General features: G+C 41.2%; 2 protein-coding genes across 5 annotated transcripts in view; both read left to right on the top strand.

Moving 5' to 3' along the window:
* The window catches only part of znf423 (zinc finger protein 423), a 192,964-nt gene extending 191,987 nt beyond the window's left edge, over positions 1-977 (top strand). For all 4 annotated transcript variants that reach the window (XM_084733843.1, XM_084733841.1, XM_084733840.1 and 1 more), the window contains one exon: positions 10-977. In XM_084733843.1, coding sequence (XP_084589969.1) covers positions 10-39 — 30 coding nt within the window. In that variant the 3' untranslated portion in view covers positions 40-977. The remainder of the gene's footprint in view (positions 1-9) is intronic.
* Positions 978-6,038: 5,061 nt separating this feature from the next.
* Positions 6,039-12,438, top strand: part of peds1a (plasmanylethanolamine desaturase 1a) — a 61,233-nt gene continuing 54,833 nt past the window's right edge. Inside the window, exon 1 of the mRNA XM_084734880.1 lies at positions 6,039-6,630. Within this exon, the coding sequence (XP_084591006.1) occupies positions 6,471-6,630 (160 nt within the window). The 5' untranslated portion in view covers positions 6,039-6,470. The remainder of the gene's footprint in view (positions 6,631-12,438) is intronic.

Below are 12,438 nucleotides of genomic sequence, written 5' to 3'. Positions count from 1 at the left end.
TCCCTGCAGAACCACACACTGAGTCAGCACGCGCAGTGAGACCGAGGCCCGGCAGGATCTCTCGGCTCAGCCGGGGCCCCCGACCCGGAGCCGGCAGGGGACTCCCATCTCCACATCACAGCCAATCAAAGTGTCATTTGCTACTCACATGTAAAACTCTAACGATCGCGCCACTGGGCGCGGCTATTAGGAGCAGCGGGGGAAAGGAATATTAATGGGATATGCTATTAAATAAAGAAAGGAAAAAGTGGGTGAGAGAAACGGTAAGAGCTAGATGAAGGAAAGAGAGAAGTGAAAAAAGGTATTGTACGTGCAGTATTTTTTATTGTCCCTGCCAAACCCCACCAGCTTCTCCCCCCTCCCCTTCTCCTCTCTTCTCCTCCCACCCATTGCTCCCCAGGTCAGGCATTTTATTTTTTTTAACAAATAGAAAAGAAAAAAAAGCAAGAAAACACCCTTTGTTTTGGGATTTTTTTAATAGATTGTAGGAAAAAGCTTCACTTTCTCGTCCCCTCAGTTGCTTATTGTATTTAACTTCATAGGTGCCAATTTCTTTGATTTCTCTTTCTGCCATATGCGCTTATTTTCTTTGTTTTCATTTTTGTACCTTTCATTTCTCGCCGTAAGTAGGTACTTGTGCTGTGTTGTGATTGTTTGTTTGCCAGTCGTAATATTCCTGAGTTTTTTCCCCCCAACTCTCCTTTTTATGATTATTGTTATATATTTTTTTCCTTTTTGTAATTACTATGAAAAAAAGACATCAAACAAAATAAAGTGCAGAAAACCATACAGATGTTTCTTTTTTTGGATTGGGTTTTCCAGTCTCTATGGGGCCTATAATGGTTATTGTAAAAATGAATATCATCGATTTCAGTGCGTCTGGTCAATGACTGCTTTTTAAATGTGAATTAACCAGATTGCAATAATCTAGTACAGACAAAAAAGATAAAACAAATAAATAAATGACAAATAAAGAATTTCTGTGTGATGTGCATTTATTCAAAAGACATGAATCTGCGAGGTTGTGTTCATATACACTAAAGTGTCATCAACCATTAACATGTCTAATACTCAACTGTAAAAACTCCTTGATGAGAGAGATTCAGAGCTACATGTGGTCAAAAACATTCATGACTTCAGTTCAGATTTAAAAAAGGCAGGACAAGATCTTTTATATAGCACATTTTTATGTACAAAGAATGTTTTACTTACTGTGTTATAAACATTAAATGTGATTCACCACACAGGTGAACTTTCCATGGGGTCACAAGATGACTCATGGGAAAGTAAAGGTGAAAAAAGTTTTTGCTATTTTATTTTTTCTGGCTTTTCTGTAATCTGCTTATTTATTTCAGAATTCTGAAAAGATCAAATAAAATAATCTGCCAAAAAAAAAAAAAAAAATCCCTTCTTAAATGACTTTATCTCAGTTCAGACATAAAGCTTCCATTTACTGACACCTACCAAATGAACCTGAAGGGAGCGTCCTCTTATCCCCTCTGTTCAGTGTTAATGTCACTGCCGTATAAAGGCCTCTGTACATCTGCAGTCTTAAGTACCTGCAATAAAAGCAGATCAACACACACCTCCATTCAGTAAGATGAGCTACACTGATCAGTGAAATGAATAACATTGATCAACTCGCTACAGTGAACAGTCAGTTCTTTAAGTTCATGTGTTGGTGGATAATTGGCAAGCACAAAATCTCAGGTCTTGTTGGATGTTCCTGGTTTGCAGTGTTTACTACCAAAGACATACACATAAACGCTGTGTTGGTATGTTGATGTTGATTTACTACATGGAGTGAAAAAAAACAGGCTCTGATGCAACAGAGGGCCATAGGCAGTCAAAACAATGGCTGCTGCAGAGCCTCAGTACATGAGCCAGGCGCTCTACCAGCTGAGCTACCAGGCCACACACACTGAGACTGGTTAAGAAATAAACGCCATAGCACCTTTATTCAGAAGAACCACAGCTCCCCTGTTTACATGCATTTGTTCACGGGTAAGGTCGCGACCAAATGAAAATGGCGACGTTGTCGACTTAGTGCAGGAAAAAGCCAAAGCGGTCAATGCAACAATAACAATAACTACCTACTAAAAGTGGTCCAAGGATCATCATTAACTGGGAGGCAAGGCTAGTGTGTCTAGCACAAACTGCTGAAAAAGATGAAGCTGGCTATGACAGACAGGTGTCAGATCACACAGTGCATCACAGTTTGCTGCGTAGCTGCAAACTGGTTGGAGTGCTGCATGCTGACCCCTGTCCACCACTGAAGCCTACGATGGAGACAGGAGCATCAGAACTGGACGAAGGAGTGATGGAAAAAGTAGCCTGATGTCTTAATCCGATGGAGCATCTGTGGGATGTCCTGGAACAATAAGTTAAAGGATCTGCTGCTAACATCTTGGTGCCTGATACCACAGGACACCTTCAGAGGTCTGTGGAGTCCATGCCTCAACAGGTCAGAGCTGTTCTGGTGGCATGAATATAACAGTAGTAGTCAGGTGGTTTTAAAGTTGTGGCTAATCAGTGTGTGATCACCTCAGACTGCGGTGGAGTCAGGAACAATGGGGTCCTGGAGAAATCACTCATTAGATCACATTACTGGGCCAGTTTCAGAACTCTGTCTACACAAAGGTAAAACCATGCCATTGACACCTATGGGGCACAGTTACTGCAAAGGTGAATTTTTTAAAACCAAGGGACTCAGCACCAGGGACAAAGTTAATGCTGACCAGTCCACACACTGTTCTGTGAAGAATACTTGTAGCCAGTAACACGGACCTGATTCTAACTATTGTTGTCACAATTCGCCATCCTCACAAAACACTGACAGACTGTGTCATTATACCCAGGGACTTCATTCACAAGGTAACTGTGGGATTGATTGCACTTTGCCTCAATCATCTCAGAATGTATTCACTGAGAGAGAGAGATACATGCTGCTTCTTACAGATTGTGTCCTCAGTTTCACTCATATCCATAATAAATCATTGTCAATGTCTTAAAGCCAACAAATAACTTAAAAATTGACCGTAATATTTTGAACAATATCAGATTTCTATAATTTACAATAATTCAGTTTAGACAAGTGCCTTGCTTAGATTAAAAATCTCTTTCACAGGCCTGTTTTCTGGCCAAGATAGGAGCAGCCACAGAGCACAGAAGTTAAAAAGATATATCAGACTGAAAATTAATAAAAAAAAGAAGAGCGTAATCAAGGATCAGCAGTATAGATAAGATTCCAGGAATACGTGAACAGCAAACATGAAGCTTCTAGTTTGGTTTTGTGTGAACCTTAGCAATATATTGCACATTTCCAGGAGTATGAATGAAGTGTTTTGTTGCATTTCATAAATATGGAGGTAAGCTGTCCATAATTCCCTTAAACATTATCCTCGACATACCGTTAAACAAACACATCAACCAGATGTTCAGACCATGTTTTGAACCAGCAATGAGACACGTCAATACAGTCCAGTACAGGTCGGAAAACCAGCAATGATATATAAGCTAAAAATTCCTCAGAGCTGCAAAGCAGGGTTGTTTCTCAGAATCAGGATTTATTACCAAGTAAGATTTCCCAACATAGGAATTTGCCTTGATATACTGGTGCAAAACTATAAACTTAAAATAGACAGTAAAAAGTGCTGCATAAGTCAAGAAACAATAATAACAGTAGAGTAAATATATTAAATATTCCTCCTTTAAGTTGTTAGGATTCTTCAGCCGTCACTTAAGATTAAAAATATATGTTAAGGTGAGTCCTGCTGTATCACAAATGTAATGATAAAGCTGTGTACTTAAAGGAAGAAACAATTAACTACCAAAATGTCCTTGCCAGCCCATGACTGATAATTAATTATGCATATTTACAGTCTGCAAAAAGGTTTGCCACCTCAGGATCTGACTTGTAGGTTTGTGGTTTTTATTATTGACTGACTGACGTATTTAGATGTATGTATATATTTTTTGCAGTCTGCAGCCTTCCATTTGTGCATCTGGGCAGTAGAGTTTTCACAGCACTGAGAGCCTCCCTGCCAGAAGGTTGGCGCTTATACACTTGGTTGTTTAAGTTGGACTGTAAAAAATTTCCCCTGTAGGCTCACACTCAGTATGTGTAAGTGTGTATAAATCTGTTGCTTTCATTTTTTTCTGCAGAGAATACTGTAAAACATTCTGCATGGATTGTTCTGTCCTTACATTGATCATTTATTTATCATAATACAACACAGGTTGTACAGTGAGATTAAGCTTTACTTCCCTTTTTTGCTACTTCTAAAAATAAACCATATTAAGTTGGTAGTAGACTGGTTGAATAAATAAAAATAAAACCATTGAGAAGAACAGACAAGATACGCTCATTCTGGCTTACATACACCGGGTGAGTTAAGAGGATGATGCCACCCCCTTTGTAATAAAATGACCAAAATACATCCCCCTTCTTACCCCCTGTTTTGTGCAACTTAGATTCTCTGCCCCTGACCATAGCTCTGAAATATCAGCAGCCTAAAGCCCAGTTCAGACCAAAGATTCATGAGGAGACGAATTAAAACTTGCAGCTACTTGTGACGTACAGGTCTGCAATGTTCTGAGAGCCTGCCAGTTTACACCACTGTGATTAGATGAGACTGTGTATCATCTCCATCACAACGACTCTCTGGACAGCTCTAACTGTGATTTTTTAGGCATTTTTTTTGTATCTGAATGTAATTTGTAGCATCTTAAAGCACAAAGGACTCAGTTGGCAGAATGTGCTCCCATTTACTGTGGAATGAGTGCAGTGATAGTGTATTTCATTGCTACAGTTGTATTTCTAGTGTTAATTAAATGGCAAAAACATAAAAGGTGTATGTGCAGGGAGTGTGGTTGAGCAGAGTGGGAGAGGGAGAGCAGCAGAGGAAAAAGTGAACAGTGAAGCTGTCAGTTTAACAGTAAAGCCTCCTCAAACAGACTGATGAGGTGATCCACTATGTCCTTCGTCCAAACCTCTTTTTGACATTTTTGACAGTTTATCTTGTTGTGCTAACTTAACTATACGCTGACTGGCTGCTGAAACATGTCGTGCCTTGACGACCTGACAAACTGAGTCGCAGGTGATGCCATCAGTCTGGGCCCGTTCACACTGCTGCCACTTTTCCCCACAATGTTTTTCCTAACTCTGCTATGTGAGAAATCCATGGAGCTGTCCGCGGTGCTGAAGTAGCACACTTCATTCATTGAGAGTTTTTCTCTTCGTCCTGGCCTTCTGTCAGTTTCATCATCTTTAATTGTCTCAAAAGGATATAAACATTAATTTATCCATACTGTAGCCTATATTCTTTATATAGAGACATTAAAGACAAAGTGAAAAGTAGCAACATGCAGTCACAGAAGAGGGAGGGGATCATAGAGACACACAATATTTATGTGATCATTCAATAGCTTTCGTGTCACTGAAAATACAATCCAAGGAGGTTAGGGTAACCCTCACCCTACACATAACTCATTGGGCCACCCCCTCTGTTGATAATTAAAGGGACAGTTCAACCCAAAATCAAAAACAGATCTTTTTCCCCTGGCCTGTAGCGCTATTTATCCTTTTTGGTGTCCGTCGGTGCACTGGTTTGGACATATCATCTGTAGAAATGTCTCTCCGATATAATGGGACTAAATGGCACTCAAAGCAAGAAAAAAATACATTCGAAAAATCCAAAATCTGTGTCTTGTTCCAAACATTACACAGAATAATCCACAGACCTTATTGTGAGCAGTTTCATGTATGAACTATTTTCTCTCTAGTAGAAAAGAAAGTAGCTTTGATAGATTCTAAAGTAGTTCTGGAAGATTATATGGCAGAAACAAAATAGTTCCTCCAAGAAACTGCTCACAACAAGGTCTGTGGATTTTTGTTGGTTCTTTGAGCACCACAAGCTGAGTACCGGAGAGAAGACAGACATCTCTACAACTGCAACCCACACCAAAAATATCTAGATGGATAATTAGCTTAACAAATCACCAGCTGCTTATAAACACAGCAGAAACAGAAGTTTAGGCACCACTTCCACTTTTCACCAGGAGTGTAAAATGCAGACGGTCCCTGCAGCTGACGTGACAGCTGAACTGGATGCAGAAATAAAGTTTGTTTGACAAACAGCGCGCGCTAACAGCCCGCATACACAAAACTGTACATGCGATGCACGCGGTGTTTCTCTGTAGGAAACCATCAGCTGTTGCTGACAGAGGCTGAACAGGTCTGTGTGTGAAACAGGTCCGAGGTCTGTGTGTCAGCAGCTCCCTCCGTGTATTTCCGGGTGGCACGAGGCTGCTCCGGTACATCAGCAGCTAGCATCAGCTGGTCCAGCCTCCTCCTGCTGCATCCAGCCACAAACACACCGACACTTAACTGACCGGACACATCCATCATTGATGTCTTGTAGCTGAAGGCAGAGCGGGGGGGCAGCGGCAGCTTGCAGCGGGCAGGAGTCATGGCGGCGTCGCTTCTCTCCGAGACCGACATCAGGCACCGGTCCATGGCGGAGGAGGATCCGAACGGGAATGAGCACGGGGCGGCTGCACGCAGCGCGGCGCCTCGCTGGGGACCACAGCACGCCGGGGCCCGGCAGCTGGCCAGGCTCTACTCTCCCGGTGAGTGACGACCGGCTCCTGTCGGTGTCTGTGGCGCTGTGGGCACCTGTTTGTCGGTAACATGGCTCAGAGTGAGGCATGGAAACAGGAGAGGCCTAACAGCCACAGTGCGACATCAGAGCTGATGGACGCAGGGATGATGATAACATGATGAGGATGATGATGAGGATGATGATTATGGAGACACTCCTGTTGATAAACTGCTGGCTGCAGGCTAACTGAGCAATTATTTATGCCCTATCACTACAACGCATGTGTGAACCTTATTATAGATACAGACAGAAGGATGCAATCTGTCATGTAACCTGCTGTGAGTGATCACAGTAAACAGTGTGCAGGCCTGCTGTGTACAAATACAACCACCACAGAACCAGTGTCACTTATTATTTCTATATGACAGTGAACTTTAAACTCATAGTGGGCCTGCAGGCTGAACTGTACGCAAGGCTTGAGTGATGTGTGGGTTCATCCTGAGGTCTACACAAACACTACTGTACGTGAGTGCAGCTCCATGGTCACAATCATTTCCTGACTTTAGACTTACCGACTAGGGCCGGGCAGTATATCGATATTATATGTTGTATCATGATAAGAGAGTAGATGTAGTGTATTTGATGTTGTTATGGCATAAGTGTTGCCTTTTCCTGGTTTGAAAGGCTGCATTACAGTAAAGTGATGTCATTTTCTGAACTTACCAGACTGTTCTAGCTGTTCTATTATTTGGCTTTACCCATTTTGTCATTATTTCAACATTATTAATGAAATCTCATTCTTCACTCACACAAAGCTGTTGCAGGAGCATAATTGTGACAAACGTTTTGTAAAAGATGTGGCAACTTACCAAGTGACATTCCAGCCTTTTGTTACCAGCACATTAATACACATTTCCACCACTTATTGGAGATGTTCTGCTGAGACGTTTTAAGTGCAATGTTGCGAGAATGTTGCTGCAATGTATTGTTTTAAGTGTAATTCTGTGATAACATCGCTGCAATGTAATGTTGTAAGTGTGATACTGTAGGAATGTTGCTCCAATCTAACATTTTAAGTGTAATGTTGCAGCGGTGTTGCTGTAATGTATCGTTTGAAATGTAATGGTGCAGTAACATTGCTGCAACATCAAGTTGTAATGTTATGTTGCAGGAACGTCACTGCAGCATAACATTTTACGTGTAATGTTGCTCGTCTCTTACTGCTTACTGCTCGCTAAGTTCAAAGACATGCACAAGAAATATTAATCGTGAGGATATGTAGTTGGACAATTTTACTTTACTTTTCATGTCTGTCTATTATCCAGATTTTTTCAGGTTTTCCAGAGATTTCCAGACAACGCAGACGTTTACTCATGTTGGATTTTTAACAGCCGCAGAACTTAGTTGCTGCACTGTGGACGTGCATATTAAAATTTACTTCAGTTCAGTTTAGAACGAGGGTCAAGGCAAGTTTTGATCCCTATTTTTCTGCTAAAGGGGCACTCCACAGGTTTTACAGGTTTACTCATCATAGAGTGCGACAGCACATGTAAAAACTGTTGTTTTGTGTTTTCTATAGATCTGGAGGGAGCTTTCTAAAGTATGTAAGAAATAGCCCTGATGATGTCATCAGGGTTTTTGCCTGTTTGTAAGATGTGGGCATTTTCTAGGAATGGACGTCCTAAAGTTTGACCTGTACTAGGGGACAAAAATCAAGATACTTCAGCCTCTGCTGCCTCAGTGTTGATTATTCTTTTTTGTCCCTTGACTTAATGGAAGTGTAATAATATTGAAGTACAACAATGAATTGCTGCAGTACCTCTTTAACATTTTAGGAACAGTTTGGGCCTTCAAGGCCAACCGCAGTCAAGTTCCCCTATGTCTCAAATGTCCCCAGAATTTGCAGTCAGAGAGCTCAGGTAAAGGCCCCGACTCCCACAGGATTAATGGGGATAAGTTTTTCAGATGCTGGTGAAGTTGTTGCCTTCAGCTCAGAAAGGCGTTTAGTCTTCGGACAAAATCAATGTCTGTGACACCGTCTACAGCAGTAGTGCTCAAATCCAGTCCTTGGGGTCTTGAGTGTTGCTGGTTTTCTTTTTTTCCCTGCTAGTTTATATTCACCTGGCGTCCCAGTCCAAATAAGTCTTTGATTAGACGTCTAGAATGAATACTGCCTGGCAGAATGAAGAATAAGCAGCAGTGGAGGCTAAATTTCTTGACTGGTGGTGCACAGGCTACAAATACTTTAATAAAATGACAGCGGTTGGTTGTTACTGTTGGCACAATTTCCTGCCTCCCTCACAGCCAAGTGTTGCTTCTCTGTAATTGCGCACATTGTTGTCTTGGTAAAATATTCTCTGAAAAGTATGTTTTGTTTTGTTTTTTTAACATCAGTCACATTTCTGCTAGAAATGGGTGATGTTAGGATTTTATCAATACCAATACTAGGGATGTTGGACTAATTTCCCTGTTGATTAAGCACAAAATTTACTAGTCCACTAGTTTAACACTAAGAAAACACTCAGAAAGCAGTTAAAACTGAGCACTTTATTGATTTATAATGTTAAACAATGTCCGAAAAAATACTTTGTATTAAGAGCCATTTAAAGTCTACAATCACCAAATCGTCTTTTAAATGCAGCTGAAATGCGCACCTCTTTGCACTGTGTAATACAAACATTGCACATTAACCTACAAAACATGACAACTCACTAAATGCTTTGCCTTTTCAGACCGAAGATGATCACAGTGTCTGCAGGTAAACGACCTGGAGTTGATGTTATCTGCCAGCCTACCACACAGTGTGGCTAATGTTAGCACTGCTAGCAGCAGCAGCAGTTGCTCTGCTTGCAGGTTAATGTCTGTGTCTGGGCCGAATGTGGTCACATGTTGCTCCAGTTAAGTAGTTATATACCAGTTTATTCTGTCACAGTCTACATTCAACATTATTTCCATTTTCTAGATTAAAACAAACCGCCAAACCATGCTGGTTTCACGAGCTGTCATCTGTCCAACTTGACTGTCTGATAAAAACATCTGGGGTTGCATGGGCCATCAGAGCGTATGTGTTTATGGCGTACAGCGTGAGGGCCTGCTGTCTGATGGGGCTGCAGCCCTGACTAGTAGCTGGCGGCTGCATAACATCATAGAGGCAACAGTTAACTGCCATTTTACATTAATAAAATATTGATAGCTTAACCGACTAATATTTCTAGTGACAATGTTTAATATATTTGCCAATATGCCAATATTTTGGTACTGACTAATCATGAACTGGTACCAGTTTTTGTTTGTTATCTTTTTTGCCTCAATCATATTAGCTTATTAGCTAGCTTAGTCTGTGATCTGGATCCTTTACCTGTTGAATAATCAACAGTAAAAAGTTTCAGGTTTCATCCTGACTATGTAAATGTGCTCAGAGTTTTCAGGATTTGAAATTCATGATCTCTAGTTGCATATGAGGCAGGTATATCACTGTCTGCTGCCATGTGACATCACAGATCAACTCTGGCATTTGGTTACCTTTTATCAAAATGTGAGCTCAGAATAGTAGGCAGGAAAGCAGAATGTAACCAACAGGATTAACTGAGTGGTTTTACTGTAGATACATTGATTTTTAGTGCGGCCATGGTGGGCACACTGTGCCTTAGACCTTAGCAAAGAAAACCTGTCTCACCAGTGGTGCATCAAGCTGGACTGTGCCACATTTTGCCCAACCATCTGCCCTGCTTCTCACTTCACTGAGCATTTTAATTGCCTCTAGTCGGACCATGTTGGCCACTTGTTAACACTCCCTAAAATAGGACTGATGATCAGAGAAAAGAAAGGTTTGCCTCTCTATAACCACGTTATTGTGAAGTTCATACGAGGGCACGTGTCACTAGGTTGACACTTGAATCCAAAGCCCTCACAGCACCATGAGTGTGTTCATGCTCACAAACCACTGACCCCAGCACTGCCTGCCTCGACTCACTGAGCTGAAAAGGAACTTCTGACCTGACTGGTGACTTAAAGGGATAGTTCGGATTATTTGAAGTGGGGTTGTATGAGGTACTCATCTATAGTCAGTGTAATACCTACAGTAGATGGAGCTCAGCATGCCCCCAGTTTGGAGAAGCAGCAGGAGTACCGACTGGGTCAGCAGCAAAACTGTAATCTGTTTAAGTGAATGCTATGTTTAGAACATTTTCCCTGCTTTACCTTGTTTGCAGTCAGCCTTTTCCAAAGGGAAATTGCTGTTATGTAAGCCAAATATCACTCTTTCTAGCTCAACCAGACTCCATTTGCAAAATAAGTCATTTTGTTAGTTTCTAAGCATCCCGTACATTTACCCGCTGATTCCACTGGGCATGGCACGTCTTGATCCATCCTCCACATGGCTACATGTCCCACCAGCAGTGTTACAGATGCATTTTAGCAGCGGAACATTTTGCCAGCCTGATTATTATTCGACTTACTCAAATTTTGTTGATTTGGTCCTCTTTGCTTTTTGTGCTTCTATGATAGATAATAGGCTTTTTGTGTGTTTTTATGATCGCAAGTCTGCACGTGGCCTTTTCAAAAACTGACCAGATTCTCTGTTTCTGTGTCTGACTTCCTGCTGTTTGATCTGCTCTGTGCAGACTGAACAGCCATAATGTGACACAGCTGTGCCTGTTGGTATCAAGCCATTAAACTTGACTTTTTTAAGTGACTAAAATACACTTTGCTGCGACCCTGTCCACAGCAATACATTTCTCACTGTCTCACACTGGCACTCCTGCTGCTTCCACTTCAAAAAATCTTAACTATCACTCTAAGACTTTTTAAAACTCGATTTTCGTTAAACCTTGGTTTGCGTGCAGAACAAACCCTTCACTTTAATGGAAGTTGATGAGACTGGTAGTCCTATTTTTAGACCCTGTGAGAAAAGGAGTCACCTTCGCCATTAATGGAATTCGATCTACACTATTATTCAGCGTCATTACATTAGAGAGATAACCATCTCAACTCTGGCATTTGTTCTTTTCTACTGCCAGGCAACGCACGTATTACACATGCATGTAAACAGAGACGAGACAAGCCTGCATACGTGCAGACACTCACATGCACATGGTTGATTAATTAGCTTAATTAAAGCTGAATATGAGCTGATGACGGGGGGAGAGAGACATGTTGGACCAGGAACAACAGGTTTTAGTGTTTGTTTGGATAAGTCTTTTCATTTATTCATGGATCACAGCGGGAGCTAATCAGCATTGGTAATAACAGTATCAGAGATGTAAACATTTTAACAACTGGTGGTTTAAGCATTGTCTCATTGATTTGGCAGCAATTTACAATTAAAGGAAATAATTAAAGATGAAATGGATATGACCTTACTGCTGCTGTTAAAAGACAGAGTTGCTGTCTGTCAGCCACTGCAAAACATGTGATACTGCATTGTCGTAGACTTTATCTTTTGCCCATACATCAAAAGGGTTAAGTCCACAGGAGTTCAATATGTCTTACGCTGAAACTACTTGGCCAAGGAGAATGAAGAAATTATCAGCACATGCTTTGTCCTGATGTCTCCTTCAATTCTGGAGTTTTGGTTGTCCATGATAGTCTTTAAACTACCTACTACTAAACTACTACCTCAACTTTACAGATGAGGTCATGATGAACCTATGCCCAAATAAGGTCAGACCCAACACATCCACAACCTATAAAATTAGCCTATTGGTCCAAACACAGGAAGTATGAATACACAAGGTCTGAGACCACAGCTTAGCACCCTTTACTCCTATCAGTCAGAATCAGTGAAATGATATGATGTCTGCTCCTTTCAGAGAGACAAGAGAAGCACCTCTCTGAC

This window comes from Lutjanus erythropterus, chromosome 13, assembly GCF_056507025.1.
Source record: "Lutjanus erythropterus isolate fLutEry1 chromosome 13, fLutEry1.hap2, whole genome shotgun sequence".
NCBI classification, from domain to species: Eukaryota; Metazoa; Chordata; class Actinopteri; order Lutjaniformes; family Lutjanidae; genus Lutjanus; species Lutjanus erythropterus.
This window is presented reverse-complemented; position numbering and strand designations above follow the sequence as displayed.